This window comes from Zerene cesonia, chromosome 11, assembly GCF_012273895.1.
Source record: "Zerene cesonia ecotype Mississippi chromosome 11, Zerene_cesonia_1.1, whole genome shotgun sequence".
Taxonomy (NCBI): Eukaryota; Metazoa; Arthropoda; class Insecta; order Lepidoptera; family Pieridae; genus Zerene; species Zerene cesonia.
The window spans coordinates 9,253,844-9,268,034 of NC_052112.1; the positions used below are offsets into that span (position 1 = coordinate 9,253,844).

Sequence of the window (14,191 nt, forward strand, 5' to 3'; positions counted from 1 at the left end):
TTTATAAAAATCATGTATTCTCAATACTAAGGTACCTATCTATACTAATATTATAAAGCTGAAGAGTTTGTTTGTTTGAACGCACTAATCTCAGGAACTACTGGTCCGATTAAAAAAATTCTTTCCGTGTTAGATAGCCCATTTATTGAGGAAGGTTATAGGCTATATATATAGAACGAGCGAAACAGTCACGACATATTATTTCGAGTAGTACCAATCTCAATTCTCATACAAAAAAACACACTTCTAACCAAAGAGCTTTATTGAAAAATCAAGTATTCTTAATGCTAAGGTACATTTTCCCGTTGATATTCTGCTTGACCGGGTTGATCCGCTTCAGTATCTGCGTCATGGTCTCCACGAGGCGCTCGCTGCTGACGCCGGTGCGCTTCGACTTGAACTTGGTGAGCAGCTCCGTCGTGGTCATCGGCTTGCGAGCCAGGTACCGCCTCACCGCTTCCTCCGTCACGCCGCATTCACTGGGAATCGAGCGATATATTTCTTAACTCGGTTCATTATCATGGCGAACTTTTTTTTTGTAGGGACGCGGCTTTTTTTTTATTTTTGGTTATGTACGAGTAGTTTTTTATTCTTTTATAGCAAGAATATGTCATATATTAGCTAATAAGTCATGCATTTCTCAGGGTAGCTTATAAATAGAAATAATTTTATAAAACAACACGCACTATCAAAATGTGACACTGTAAGTGGGGTCCAACTTAACCTTGTACAGATATATATAGAGAAATACACGGCCAAAGAGATAGAGTTACAACTCCAAAAGGCTTGCCTACGCTGGGCCACAGTGGGCCAGCACTTACTTTTTAGGCCGAGGCAAGCTGTCGAGTTTGCCTGGCTTGAACGGATACAATTACTTAAATAATTCTCAGACGCATTAGATACTTAAAGAGATACACCGCCTCAACAACGTCATATATTGGCCCAAAGTGGTCCAACGCGGGCCAGCTCACGTGTAGGCAACTCTTGTACACATAAATATAAAGAGATACGCAGTATCAACAACGTCACACATTTGCCCATTGTGGCCCAGAGCGGGCCAGCTCACGTTCAGGCCGATCTTATACAGATAGATGTAGAGAGCTACACCACCTCAACCAATACACACTGGCCACACATTGGCCGACGCTGGGCCACGCTGGGCCAGGGCGGCCGGTGGGCCGGCGGGAGCTACTCACGTGTAGGCCGGGTCGAGCTTGGCGCGCTTGGCGGGCGCGTGGGCGTGGGGGTGGGCGTGCGCGTTGGCCGCCGCCACGGCCGCCTGCGCCGCGCTGGGCGTGGGCGTGCCCGCGCGCGACGTGCTCGCGCTGCCCGCCGCGCTCGCTGCCAACACACACACCTCATACTCATACATCGTTATTTTTAAAAGAAAATTTAATTTTTCGCCACCTTCAAATTGTCAGAACTAGACCAAATTTAAATGGGGCCCACATAGGAGGTTAAAAAAGTAATAATTAAAAAAAAATCCATGTAAATCGATTCACCTAGTAAACAGTTATGAGATAACACACTCAAAAAAGTGCAGTCAATATGATAGCTTCCTTCTTTTTTCTTCTCCAGATTCTAAAATCGGACCAAATAACAAAAATTTTCTTAAAATAAAAAATATCATGGATCCCGCCTCGTGATCCAAAACGAATCTTACCGTTAGCAGAACTCTTATCGCCATTTTTGCTCTTCTTTGGCTTCTTGCTGCTGCTGCTCTCGGGATCCGTGTCTGAATCCGAGCTGAACTCCGTCTCAGACTCTGGAAACATAGATTACTCAAATCTGAAACTGTCTTATTAACAACATTTTACATTTCAATTCTACATACACTTCATCAGCTGATTGTTTCGTAGGGCAAGGTTCGGGGTTAACATATATATATATAATAACATCGCATGGAATATTTTTTCTTCAAACTAAACCCCTACTGATTTAGATAATAATGTGTACATAAAATAAAAAATACAATTAAATTTTGCACGATCGTTTCTCTCAACTCTAACATTTTCTTCATCATCAGGTGCCTGAACCACCACCATTGCCCGCACCTTTCTTATCGTCCGGTTTCTTCTTCTTCTTGGTGAGCTTGCTGGCCCTCTCCTCCCCCTCCTTGGTGTGCTCGTCCTCCTGCTCCGACTCCTGCTTCTGCTCCTCCTCCTCGTCGCTGTCCTCGTCTGAGGTCAGCAGTTTCCTGGAAGGGATACGTTATGGACAAACATTAATCTTGCGGGTTGTGTAATGATTAGTGGGAAACTAAGCAAGATTATGCATAAGAAAAGAAAGACAATTTAACCCAAGGGCCTAGAAACTGAGTAGGCCAATATACAAATATAATAACAACAAGAAAAGTGTGGAAGTTCAAAATAAGCCATATTGGCTCAGTTCGCCGGACTTGTTGTTAGGGCAAGGAAGGTACGGAACGATAGTTTATTTACGAGTTCAATTAATCCATTGAACTAATAAACATATAATAAATTTAATGTTAAATTGATTTTTTTGTCACTATACAGTATAAAATAAAGTAGATTTCTTTGTCCCTATGTATGGTAAAATCATTAAGACTACGCAAAGGATTTTAACGGTTTTTTTGTTTAATAGAGTGATTAAAGTTTATATGTATAATAAAATCTATTAAACCAGGCCGAATTAAACGCGTGCGAAGACGCGGACAAAAGCAAGTATTACATAATATTATTATGATTCTGTTATATCAGGCGTGTACTTTACAGAACCTCATTTGAAATGTTCCGCAATTACAATTTTCAAATGTCTTTTATCTATTAAGAGACTTTAATTACATCCACATACAATGTTACACAACAAAAACAATTTAAATGTGTTGTGGTTAATATTTCACATTTATCTTGTTATATAATATATGATATATATTTATTATATGGTAAAATATACCTCAACGCATCTTCCTCAGCAACTCCTTTGAGTTCTTTGTTGGCTTTGGTCTCGTGGTCGGATTCACTGTGAAAAAAAAAAAATGACATAAGTGTTCACATTTAGAATACTAAAAAGAAATATAATCTGTGCTAATTCTGCTCGAAAACTTCAATTTAAGAGTCGCATATTTTTTATAAAAATTAAATACAAACCATCTATAATCTGTAGAAGCATTGCAAAAGTCTTTATCTTTAAGTGAAATCAAAAAATATAAAAAAAAAAAAATTAACTTGAATTGACACTGACCTCTCAGAGGAGTCCGATATGTAGTCCCTCTCACGTCCCTCCTCATCACCATCGTCACTCTCTTCGAAAGCTTCGTCCTCTACTTTCTTCTTCTTTTTAGTCACAGCCGCTTAGAATGTTTTAAAAATAACATGAAAAATAGACAAAGCAAAACAATTCTTGTAAAACATATTTCTACCAGGTTCAGCTTCCAGGATTTCACGTAAATAGCAATTTTAGCAATAACGCAATAAAGTTTAATTTAGCTTACACATTGCTTTGCGCATAAAGTTTTCCTAACGTACATTGCACCGTTCTCTACGTCGAATGGTAAAAGATTAAAAAATCCTCGGATCGCTTACCTTTTTTGTCCTTCTTCTTCTTAGCGCCCGAGTCGCTATCTTCCTTCTCTTTCTCACCCTCTGAGCCCGACGAATCGTCGTCCGAGTCGATCCATTCGTCCATGTCCGAGATCTTCAATTCTGTAAATGGCGATATTGTTAAATATTGATATTGGTAAAAAATATTTAAAATAAAAAAAAAAACTTGTATAAAGGTCAACATTAATATGATTTCATTGAAACAAATAGGAACAAATCAGATAATAAATATGCCAAATGGCAGGACAATATAGAGGGCCATATAACAATATTTCTAAATAGAATATGTATCAATGGAGAAAAAAATGCCCATAGAAAAAAAATAAAAATGTCAATTTTTTATCAGCGTTCTTTGTTTATATATTTATATAACTCATTTACACACAAAAACTCAATATATTATTAAAAAAAAAACCTTTTTTAGCTTTGGAAGTTTTGGTTTTCTTCTCGTCCGGGTCCTCTTCCTCCGCCGCGTCGTCGCCTCGCATTCGCTTTCGGAACATCAACGAAAAGTAGTTAATCACTTTGTTACGTCTGAAAGAAACCGGCCCCTGGGTATACTTGGTAATGGAACAGGGCCTTGGGAAGTGGGGGACAATCGGACCTTATATGTCGGTTTTAACTTGACATATAAGAATTTTATATATTATATTTAGATAACTATTAATCTATAATATTAATAACGGTATCTATTTAGAGTTGTATATATATAAATATAGTATAAGTAAGGCACTTTATATGTAACAATTCTGGGTTTTCCCAGCATCATTTCCATTCCCAATGGGATTATGGGAATAATAAGATTTTCAGGTTTAAAACTCCCATTTCATTTGTCCTTTCTCAGGTCTCGAACTATCTCCGTACCAAATCTCAGCAAATTCGGCCCGGTAGTTCCTGAGATTAACAAACAAACAAACCTCAACTTTGTATGTTAGTATAGATGCAAAAACAAAAAGTTTACCTGCCAAATTCCTGTTCAGCTTCCTCAGCTGATAATGCTTTGTACCTTTGAATAGGTTGGAAATTGTACCTGGAATCACAAAAATAATTTTGTTTAATATCTCAAAATATTTAAATAATTTTTTGTCTCTGTGTGTTTCTAATTGAACTTCTTCTAAATGCCTGGACCATTTTTTTATAAAATATTTTTTCTTTCTGGTGGTTTCGGGAATTTTTCAAAGTTCAGATGAACTATGGATGATAATTATTGTCACTCAAGCGAAGCCGCAGAACGAATTAAAAGTTCTTATCACGTATTTCATATCAAAGCATTACCATTCTTGCAAGGGATATGCGTCAATAGCTCCGTCAGCTGCGTGCGTGAACACATAGTACGCCGCATTCTCTGAGACACCTCCCTCACGGATACCCTTGAACCTAAAACATATAAACAAAAATGAAAAGGAAATCTTCTTGTATAACTTTTATGTTTGATAATGTTAAATGTGAATTATAAATATAACCTAACAAATTATGGAAAAAATAATTTGTTTTAAACCATATGTTCCGCTATTCTCCCAAAATCTTCACTGCTCTCGGCAATCGCGATTAAAACCCGCAATGAACGAAATATAATGCGCGATCCCTCGCTGAATACAATGTATGGCACATTGCAAGCAATGTATAATTTTCATTCTGTTTGTCTTTGTGTCTTTTTTGTCAACATAAAGGTTGACTTCATATGTTGTTATTCTTAAAAACATTTATGTTATGACTGTTATGAGCACTTTCAAATATATGAGAAAGACACTGATAAAGAAGACACATATAGCATTATTGAACAATTCAGGATTTCACATTAATCAAAACAAACATACTGTTATTTTCAACAAATGTTAGTCATTAATTTTTCTAAATACTCCGGGCCTCATAGCTAGGCTAACTCAGTCCAATTGCTCATGTGTGTTAGTCGGTATTTTTTGGAATTGCAGTTTATATGTTAATTCAGTTAATTTATGATCAAATAACATCTTACTTTTTCCCAGTTTTTCCTCCCACTTTCAATATCCAAGGCTGATCTTCCGGTTTATATTTCCTTGAAATAATACCAAACTTCTTCCTTCTTGCTTCTTCTCTTAAACCACGGCCGTATTCTGATCCGGCACCATACCTGTTATGAAATTGCCATTAACAAAACATTTTTTATTCATTATATATGTAACAAAGAAGAGCCATTTCTCCCTAAACGCTTTTATTATGACTAGATTTAAATATGGAAAACATATATAAGTGTAAAATGTAAATTAATTCTTCTGCAAAAGCAGAAACACAGCAGAATGCTATTTTGTCGGTCTTCTGTGGGAATGTGGTATTTCCCCAGTGCAAGTTGGCTCAATTCGTGCCGAAGCATGCTCGACTACCACAAAACATATATAACAAGGATCATCAATGGCAATGACAGAGTGTCATACAGAAGTAATTTAAATGTTTTAAGCGTAATACATTTCATTGAAGACGTTAAATAATACTTGCTGCTTAATACTTATTCCTCTCGCATTTATAAATACCTCTCTTATGAGAAATGCAAAAAAATGGTGTGTACATACTTGGGCATATCCTCCTCTATTCCTTTGTATTCTTTTATATTGTTCTCTCTTTCCATCTTAACATGAGTCCATTTCGCAAAATCCACATTTAGAGTAGCATTGAATCGCATCACATGATACTTTTTCTTAACATTTTTTGGCACTCTGATTTTAAACTCTTGCACCGATGCCGACGACTGAAAATTTAAAGCATACTTACTACACATACTATGGAGTTGGACAAGATAAAAATTGAAAATGTAAGTGTATTATTTTCATGGTAAAAATAAAAACTAAAACTTACCGAGGCCCCAGGAGTAGTCATTTTAAATGTTAAGTTCGTAAGGAAGAAATATTAGAAAAACAAAAGGGAACAAGTTTTATGAATAAGTTTTTGATGTCATATTCTACAACATTTTTGTAAATATATTATTGTAATGAAAATCTTATACAAGCCCTTACAATACGTATGCAAAATGATACGAAGACTTTCTATATGATAGAAATGAGAAATACAATAACAGCAAGTCAAAGTCATTACAATTTTGATGATTTGACATAAGTCAATATAAGAAAGTCCATTTATTCAATTTTATGTACGTTAAAATGCCATTCTATACCTAAGATATTATCGGATTTTTATAAAGTAGTGAAGTTGATTGATTCAAAAATTTGTATCGATAAGGATCTCATCGTAAAACTATAACTTATATTTTGTTCTCTTGTTTTCGCTTATTGTGTACCTAATTACCCGTATTATTATACTGCTCTTTGAAAGAGCTATACTCTTTCTCTATGGTTAGAAGGTAATGTCAAACTACACATGGACTCAGGACTGTCTAATGTCAATAATCACAGTGGCAAGTGGCAACTCGCTATATTATTCAATTTTAAATAAATAAAAACATTAAAGGATTTAATTGTAGTCTTTAAACTCATTTAAACTAAGGTTAATATGGGTAAAAAAAAGAATAAGAACAAAGTTAGTGGGGCTGTTAAAACTGCCGCCAAAACAGAAAAAAAGTTAGCAAATAAACTCAAAAAAGAACTTGCTAATATGGGAGAGGTTAGTAAACAAACCAACATGCTCTCCAACTACAATTTCTACGATTTATTGCATTAATTGTCTAGAATAAAAATAATGTATGTTGATTTACGTTCATACTTAATTTATTAATTATATACCGAATGTATTTGCTTTAATGTAAACCGGCTTGAAATAATATCCTTTCAATATAATTATTATCGCTTCGTGATACTTAAACAAGATTGCTCATTACCTATATCATACTATGCCCTTTTACCAGGAAGATATTGCGAAAGTTATAGCAGAAATTGAACGGGAAGAAGCAAAGAGGACAGCAGCTACAGAAAAGTCGCTCTCTGGACCACCCTCAACCAGAGCATATGCATCTCTTACTCCCCATCCTATTAATAATGAACTCATTTTATTTGGGGGTGAATATCATAATGGTCAGCAGGTAAATATAATAATGTTATCAAAATTAAAATTATATACAATCTTCATACTACTTGTACAAGAAATTCTTTACTCTACATAAAATAGTTTCTTTACCTCATATATTTGTGCAATAGGTAACAGCTGATCAAAAAGGGAAACAAATGATATAAGCCGAGATCAAGTTTACTGGTAATTTAATATAAATAAAATAAAGTTAGTGAAAAAACACACTTTAATGATACAGAGTATATGTCAGTAAATTTTTATCTTGGCAATCCTAAAAAGCATACCAAGTTTAAATGGCCTGGTCACATACAAACATACAAGTGAAGGTAAGTAAAGTTGAAAAATTTATTAACAATAATATAATTAAATTTCAGACAGAGGTGTACAATGATCTGTTGTTCTACAACCCAGTGAACAACACCTGGCGGCAAGTGAAAGCGCCGGGAGCGCCGCCGCCGCGCAGCGCACATCAGGCCATTGCTACACCCGCTAATAGGTACATATCCAGACTTATAATGTATTTGAATATATTAGTAAGTATTTGAATATATTTGTTGGATGAAATACGCGTGAGTAGTTTTGAATCTTGATATAATTTTTTAAACAAACCAAACATTTTTAGGATTAGTTTAGCTTGTATTGACTTGTTCTTTTTACAGAGGTGAGCTCTGGGTGTTTGGCGGAGAGTTCACAAGTCCAACGGAAACACAGTTCTATCACTACAAAGATCTGTGGTGTTTCTCGCTGGCTGACAAGAAATGGGAGAAGGTATATTCTTTTAATAATAAGAGCATATTTTATGCATACCTCTTCATATTGTAAAAAGAATTTTCTAATTAAAATATAACTTTTAATTTAAGATGCATGGTGTCTGATCAAAATAATACATTTCTGGCTAGTGCACTAATCAGCTAAACGAGAATAAAAAAAAAACATTTTTCGAATATATTTGTTCCAAGAGAATAAAAATACCAAAAATAAATCACACATGTTTATTTGTCTATATTTTTCTATCTTAAAATTTTTTAACTAATTTAATTTATCAAATAGAAAAATAAACTCATCCACATCCTTGACGACCAGGTAGTAGCCCCAAACGGTCCATCCCCCCGTTCCGGACACAGGATGGTCCTGCTCGGCCGGAAGCTGTTCATCTTCGGTGGCTACTCGGACGACGGGCGTGAGTGCCGCTACTTCGACGACCTATACACCTTCTGCCTGGACACAAGGCAGTGGGAGAAGTTGGCGCCGAACGGTAGGGGGCCGTCTGCCAGGTCCGCCTGTGTTATGTTACCAGCTGGGAATGATTCGGTTAGTGTAAATGGTTAATGGTTTTTTTTAATTTATTAATGACCACTTTATTTGCGCCCACGGATGAAAACAAACGAAAAGCAGACAACTCAATTCAATAGTCGCAGTGATTTCTCTGTATTTTTACAATTAAAAAAAAAAACAATTAATAAACATATAATATTTCACAAATTAAATGAAGATGATATCATAAAAAAAAATAACCGTTATTTTTTTTTGTCCACAGCTCATAATCTACGGCGGGTTCTCGCGCGTGCGCGAAGGCCGCACGGAGCGCACGCACACGCACTCGGACATGTACAAGCTGGCGCACAAGGGCGCGTGGGGCTGGCGGGCGCTGGGCGCCGGCGCCCCCGCGCGCGCCGGGCTCGCGGCCGCCGCCAACCCGCACGCCAACAGGGGCTACGTGTTTGGGGGGGTGCGGGTGAGTTGCCGAGTTTTTTTTGTTTGTTTTTAGTTTTTAAATCGTCAAGGCAGAGAAGCGTATGTTGCAGATGTGATGCCTATGTGTGACTAAATGTGAAGATTGCTTCTGAATTTTTTTTACTAATGATTTGCTGCTAAAAATATAGGTGTGTGGGCGACTTTTATTTAACTGGATTTTTTTTGCAGTGTCCAATGTGATTTTTCCTGCCTTTCCCTGATAGATAACGCAATGAATTTGCTGTAAATTTCCAGGATGTTGAGGAAACGGAAGAGGACATCCGCGGCGAGATGAGCGACGAGTGGCAAGTGCTCGACCTGGACACGTGTCGCTGGCACGAACTCACGCTGCGTTCTGACACACAAGCCACCACGCAAGCCACGACGCAAGCTGACATGCAAGTAGAGGAGGAGTTGGATAAGGAGAGTGTTACTGGTGAGTTTTTGGTATGAGGAAGAAAATGAGTTCATATCATGGAGATGTGTAATCTCACTTGAGTTGCATTTTTGTTTCTGTTCTGTTTAATGATAATTTTAACATCTATCAGAAATTACTGTTATATATTATCCGAAACAATAAATGAATACTTAATCTTTTAGCATTGACTTTTTTTTCTCGTTATGGTGCTCTAAACTATTCCAAACCACCCACAGTGGTCACAGACGAAGTGTTCACCATGAAGCTGGGCGGGGCCCAACCCACGTCCACGGCCACGCCCACACAGGCACGCAGCAATGATACAAAGCGAGCTGTGAGCGGGCGCATGTCGGCCATGCTGGCGGTGCAGCGCTCCGTGCTGTACGTGTACGGTGGCCTGCTCGAGCGGGACGACAAGCAGTTCTACCTGTCCGACATGTACAGCCTGGGTGAGTGGGGACCAGCTCGTGTTTTATTTTCTGTCTGTATGTAATGGAGCTGGTGGGTTGCCTGATGGACATTTGGAGAGGTGTAAGGTCGATTGCGGACTTTAGGCATCTACAAATGGATTGCCGACTTTAACCGGAATAAAGGAAGGACTGGGAAGGGTAAAAGGGTAAAAGTATATGGATCTCCGGCATCCCTGGAACTAACCACCGAACAAAACAGTAGCATGCCGCTATTTCTGGAGTTGAATTGTTTATGATGAGTCTTTGACACATCAAATTTTAATAATAATCTTCCCATTTTTATTTCAGATCTGCACAAATTAAATGAATGGAAGACAATCATAGCACAGCCAAAATTACCTGACTGGCTGGGTTCAGATTCAGAAGAATCAGACTCGGAAAGTGGGACAGAAGATAGCGATGAATCTGATGATGAATAAAAATCGATATATTATGTGCTGATGTAAGAATGTCATAGTTTAAGACAAAAGATACTTTAAGTGTATTTTTTTAAATATATGTTATTTTATTCAACGCTTGACGCATTTTTTAAGCTACTAAAAATTATATCAATAATATTTATATTGATATTATTACCATGTTAAAAGTAATGTCAGTTTTTGCAGGAACATAAATTATTTTTTTGGTATAATATGTTTGTCTTGAATTGATAACTACGAATCCTACATGATTGCTTAAAAGGCAATCTCAAAATTAATCATGAACTATGAAAAATATAAAAATTTTGCTTAATGTTAAGATGAAATAATTAAACATACTGCAGACTGCCTCAAAAGTTTAGTTTTAAGTAGTATTTCCTTTTGTGTATGTGGTTCAAATATAGTCATGACCTTAGCTTATACACTATGAGAGTTCTTTCTACATTTGCCTCAAGTGGATTATATATTATAAGTATTATTATGCGTTGGAGGTATATTTAGTTAAAACATATTATGATAAAATCGTTGAGAAAGGGAAATGTGAAAAAAAAACAACTCTATACACATGTTACCATTTTATTTACACATTACTTATGCAGTAATATTATATTTTTATAAAAATTTCGATACCTATTCGTATTTTATGTCACACTTAATAATCGAGATAATTTTCAACAGGCAACATTGCTTGACAATACATCGTTCTCAACGAAGTGTGACTGTTATATTGTTTCTTAGCACGAGGGCTGTATTGATAAATAAGTAGTCAATCACGTATATAATAATAAAATTATGTAGAGTCATGACTGAGTAATTTAAGATGATGTCACTGGTATTAAAATTTCTTACAATGAGCATTCTTAGTCATGTGAAAATGATTTATAACTTATATAAAACTAGAACAGCTATGAGTTGTACGTATATCGGTAAATGTTTAACATTTTCGGATTAAATAATAAACAGATTAAAACTGTTCGTTTCATGTATCAACTGGCAGTATACCTATATAACATGTTACCCTGTTATAGTATACATAATATTATAAGCGAACTGTAAAAAAGCTATTCCTAACATTGAACAGACAAAAATTACACTTTTAAATGTTTATTTACAAATGTCATGTAATTACCGGTTGAATACAATGCATTAGTAGTATGAAATTTAAACATAATTTTTTATTCAAATTAATGTTACACAAAACAAACAATAATAACGTTCATAAAATTGCCAGTATAAAAAAATCCATTTTAAAAAAAAGATGTCATGGTGATAAAAATATTTACTTTGTGCAAGTTAAATTGCGAAGAATTTACTATTTAATTATTTAAAGTAGATGGCACGATACAATTATTTAGGGTTTAGATTTGGTCCCGCAACTTGCACGTATAATATAACTGCGTAGTGGTGACATAAAGGCTGAAGTAAAAATTAAGTAGGCAGTTTGCTTAGCATTTACATTTAACTACATTTTTATCAATTTCAATGTTGTGCGTAAAAATGACTAAATGATTCATTTTAAATATAAAATTCCTAAAATATAATAATTAATAGCTACCAAGACTAAATTGATTAAGAAGAAATAAAATAATGCATTGAAAAATTATATTTACATTGAAATTATAATGTAAAGCTGCAATAAAATTATTATAAAATTAAAAATTAAACAAATGATGACACGTGTCGGTTAAAGTAGGAGTAAAAAAAATGTGGTCACATAAAATAAGAAAAATAATTTCATATTAAAATATCATAAAGTAAGCTTGCCATTGCATTAAATGAAACATAATAAAGCAAAGCGAATCAGTCTCAACTTATGCTTAGTTTAACGACTAAATTTTATTTACATTTTAAACATTTCATAATGCCGATGCTTCGCGCCATAATTATGTACATTTACATTATTCCTACATGCTTCATCATAGACAATTTCTTTTTAATTTTAAATATCGATTCCTAAATCATTCTGCACGCGAAGCAACTCGGCTCAAAACACAATTACATACAAACATAGTACGTGAAAATAAAAACATTCGCTATCTAAATCGATCATAATTTACACGTTAATATTTACAAGATCATTAAATAAATACACAATTTGGCTGATATTTCTCTAAACTTTTTTTTCGAATACGACCTAAATTCATTGGGATAGTTATTTCCGTTATTGTCGATCACTTGATATCCGACCGTGAGATACGAACCACCAATTTATAATCTGTGTTTAAACGTCACTTTTATTATCTGTCTCATTCGACTTGACACTGACAAGTGGTCAAAACTTGCCGTAATATTGTCCTCAATTTATCACAGGATCGTGCGTGTAACATGACCGCTTCAAAACCGTCGCTCGCACTGACTAGGCTGCATTGGCGACAACATTTTGTGGGTGAATTTATCATTTATGTGCTACAACACTGATCGAGATTATAACACTGAACTAGTTACCAACTCAAAATGTCAAGATTAAAAGTTCAGCGTATAAGTCAGTGAGATATTATTATGCGTCGGCCCGTCAAATGTCATCGCCTTTTGAAATTTAAAACAAGTCGGTAACGATGGTACCGAACCACGCGCACACCACGGGCAAAGCGTACGAGAAGAGGGCGTTCTGCAACGACGGCCTGTCAGCGGACGCGGCCACCGGCTGCTCGCGCACCGGGTTTCTGTCGCTGCCGGTATCGGTATCGGTGTCGGTGTCGATATCGGTGTCGGTGCCGGTACCGGTGACGTCGCCGGTGACGTCACCGCTGGGACCGGAGAGGTCGGTGCGCAGGCGCGGCTGGCCGTTGTTGATAGCCGGCGAGTCGACGATGTTGGGCACTTCCGATATCGGTGTTTGGCTGTGCGTGTCGATGTCCGTAGTCTCTGTGTCGGTTTGGTGGTCACCGGAACCTATGGAATGGAAAAGCAGAAAATAGTTAGCACTATATGGTTACTTAACTTCCTAGCCCATTTGCTAAATTATTTCACTCACTCACTCATATATTTCCATAATGTGGTTCAAATACAATATTATTAAACTAGCTTTTTCACAAATTGAAAATCAAACTTAACACATGACACTGAATTATATAGAACCGTAGTATAGTTAAAACTATTCGCACCTTCAGGGTAGTCATTGCCAGCGTCCCGATCCTCATCATCATCAGGTAGGTCGTCATTGTCATCAATGTGGTCTCCGGAGCCGGAGCCCGAACCAGCGCTTTCAAACAAGTCTAGATTCGTTTCAGCCGCTTGTAGATCTTCAGCTGAAAAACATAAAGATTTTAGATCTTAGATTTTGGTAGACATTCTTATCTTATTCCAATTCAAGGGACTGAAATTCATTAAAACAATGATTATGTGGATATTAAAGGGCCAATAAACAAATATTCAATAATACAAGTTTTAAGATAATTTTTTCCTTAAATCTAGTATATGGTTTGTGTGTAGAACAATTCCAAATGTATTCACTTATATTTGTCATTAGATAGATAAATAGGCACACAAGTGACACGTGATATTGTGTTTTGCCAGTTAGTGGAGCGCCTGGGGGTTTTCACCTCGGATTAGAGTTACAGTGAATGAATTAATATGATTGATATGGGATATTGT

The 14,191-nt window shown here is 36.2% G+C and overlaps 3 protein-coding genes across 3 annotated transcripts in view; 1 reads left to right on the top strand and 2 right to left on the bottom strand.

The window, feature by feature from the left end:
• Positions 1–244: 244 nt before the first annotated feature.
• On the bottom strand, positions 245–6,413 carry LOC119830337 (general transcription factor IIF subunit 1). The gene is made up of 13 exons (XM_038353309.1): positions 6,393–6,413; positions 6,110–6,285; positions 5,539–5,673; positions 4,839–4,940; positions 4,525–4,593; positions 3,979–4,097; positions 3,546–3,665; positions 3,205–3,313; positions 2,917–2,982; positions 2,055–2,197; positions 1,664–1,765; positions 1,197–1,341; positions 245–479 (listed from the first exon to the last, which is right to left on the bottom strand). Exons 1-13 carry the CDS (start codon positions 6,411–6,413, stop codon positions 272–274), a joined length of 1,515 nt encoding a protein of 504 aa, XP_038209237.1. The 3' UTR covers positions 245–271.
• A 496-nt stretch (positions 6,414–6,909) lies between these two features.
• On the top strand, positions 6,910–10,691 carry LOC119830444 (kelch domain-containing protein 4). The gene is made up of 9 exons (XM_038353471.1): positions 6,910–7,154; positions 7,396–7,569; positions 7,931–8,052; positions 8,216–8,324; positions 8,640–8,867; positions 9,094–9,291; positions 9,546–9,726; positions 9,945–10,157; positions 10,467–10,691. The coding sequence occupies exons 1-9, from the start codon at positions 7,044–7,046 to the stop codon at positions 10,595–10,597; spliced, it is 1,467 nt and encodes a 488-aa protein (XP_038209399.1). The 5' UTR covers positions 6,910–7,043; the 3' UTR covers positions 10,598–10,691.
• Positions 10,692–12,543: 1,852 nt separating this feature from the next.
• LOC119830458 (glypican-4) overlaps positions 12,544–14,191 on the bottom strand; it is a 66,876-nt gene continuing 65,228 nt past the window's right edge. The window contains exons 10-11 of the mRNA XM_038353487.1: positions 13,702–13,845; positions 12,544–13,489 (exon numbers count right to left, since the gene is read on the bottom strand). Coding sequence (XP_038209415.1) covers positions 13,134–13,489; positions 13,702–13,845 — 500 coding nt within the window. The 3' untranslated portion in view covers positions 12,544–13,133. The remainder of the gene's footprint in view (positions 13,490–13,701; positions 13,846–14,191) is intronic.

Coding starts and splice junctions, on each gene's coding strand:
- LOC119830337 (XM_038353309.1), bottom strand. CDS start 6,413: ATGACTACTCCTGGGGCCTCG. Junction 4,941..5,538: donor GGAGGAAAAACTGGGAAAAA/GTAAGATGTTAT, acceptor TATATGTTTTAG/GTTCAAGGGTATCCGTGAGG. Junction 3,666..3,978: donor AACTTCCAAAGCTAAAAAAG/GTTTTTTTTTTA, acceptor CGCCATTTACAG/AATTGAAGATCTCGGACATG.
- LOC119830444 (XM_038353471.1), top strand. CDS start 7,044: ATGGGTAAAAAAAAGAATAAGAACAAAGTTAGTGGGGCTGTTAAAACT. Junction 7,570..7,930: donor AATATCATAATGGTCAGCAG/GTAAATATAATA, acceptor ATTAAATTTCAG/ACAGAGGTGTACAATGATCT. Junction 8,053..8,215: donor ATTGCTACACCCGCTAATAG/GTACATATCCAG, acceptor TTCTTTTTACAG/AGGTGAGCTCTGGGTGTTTG.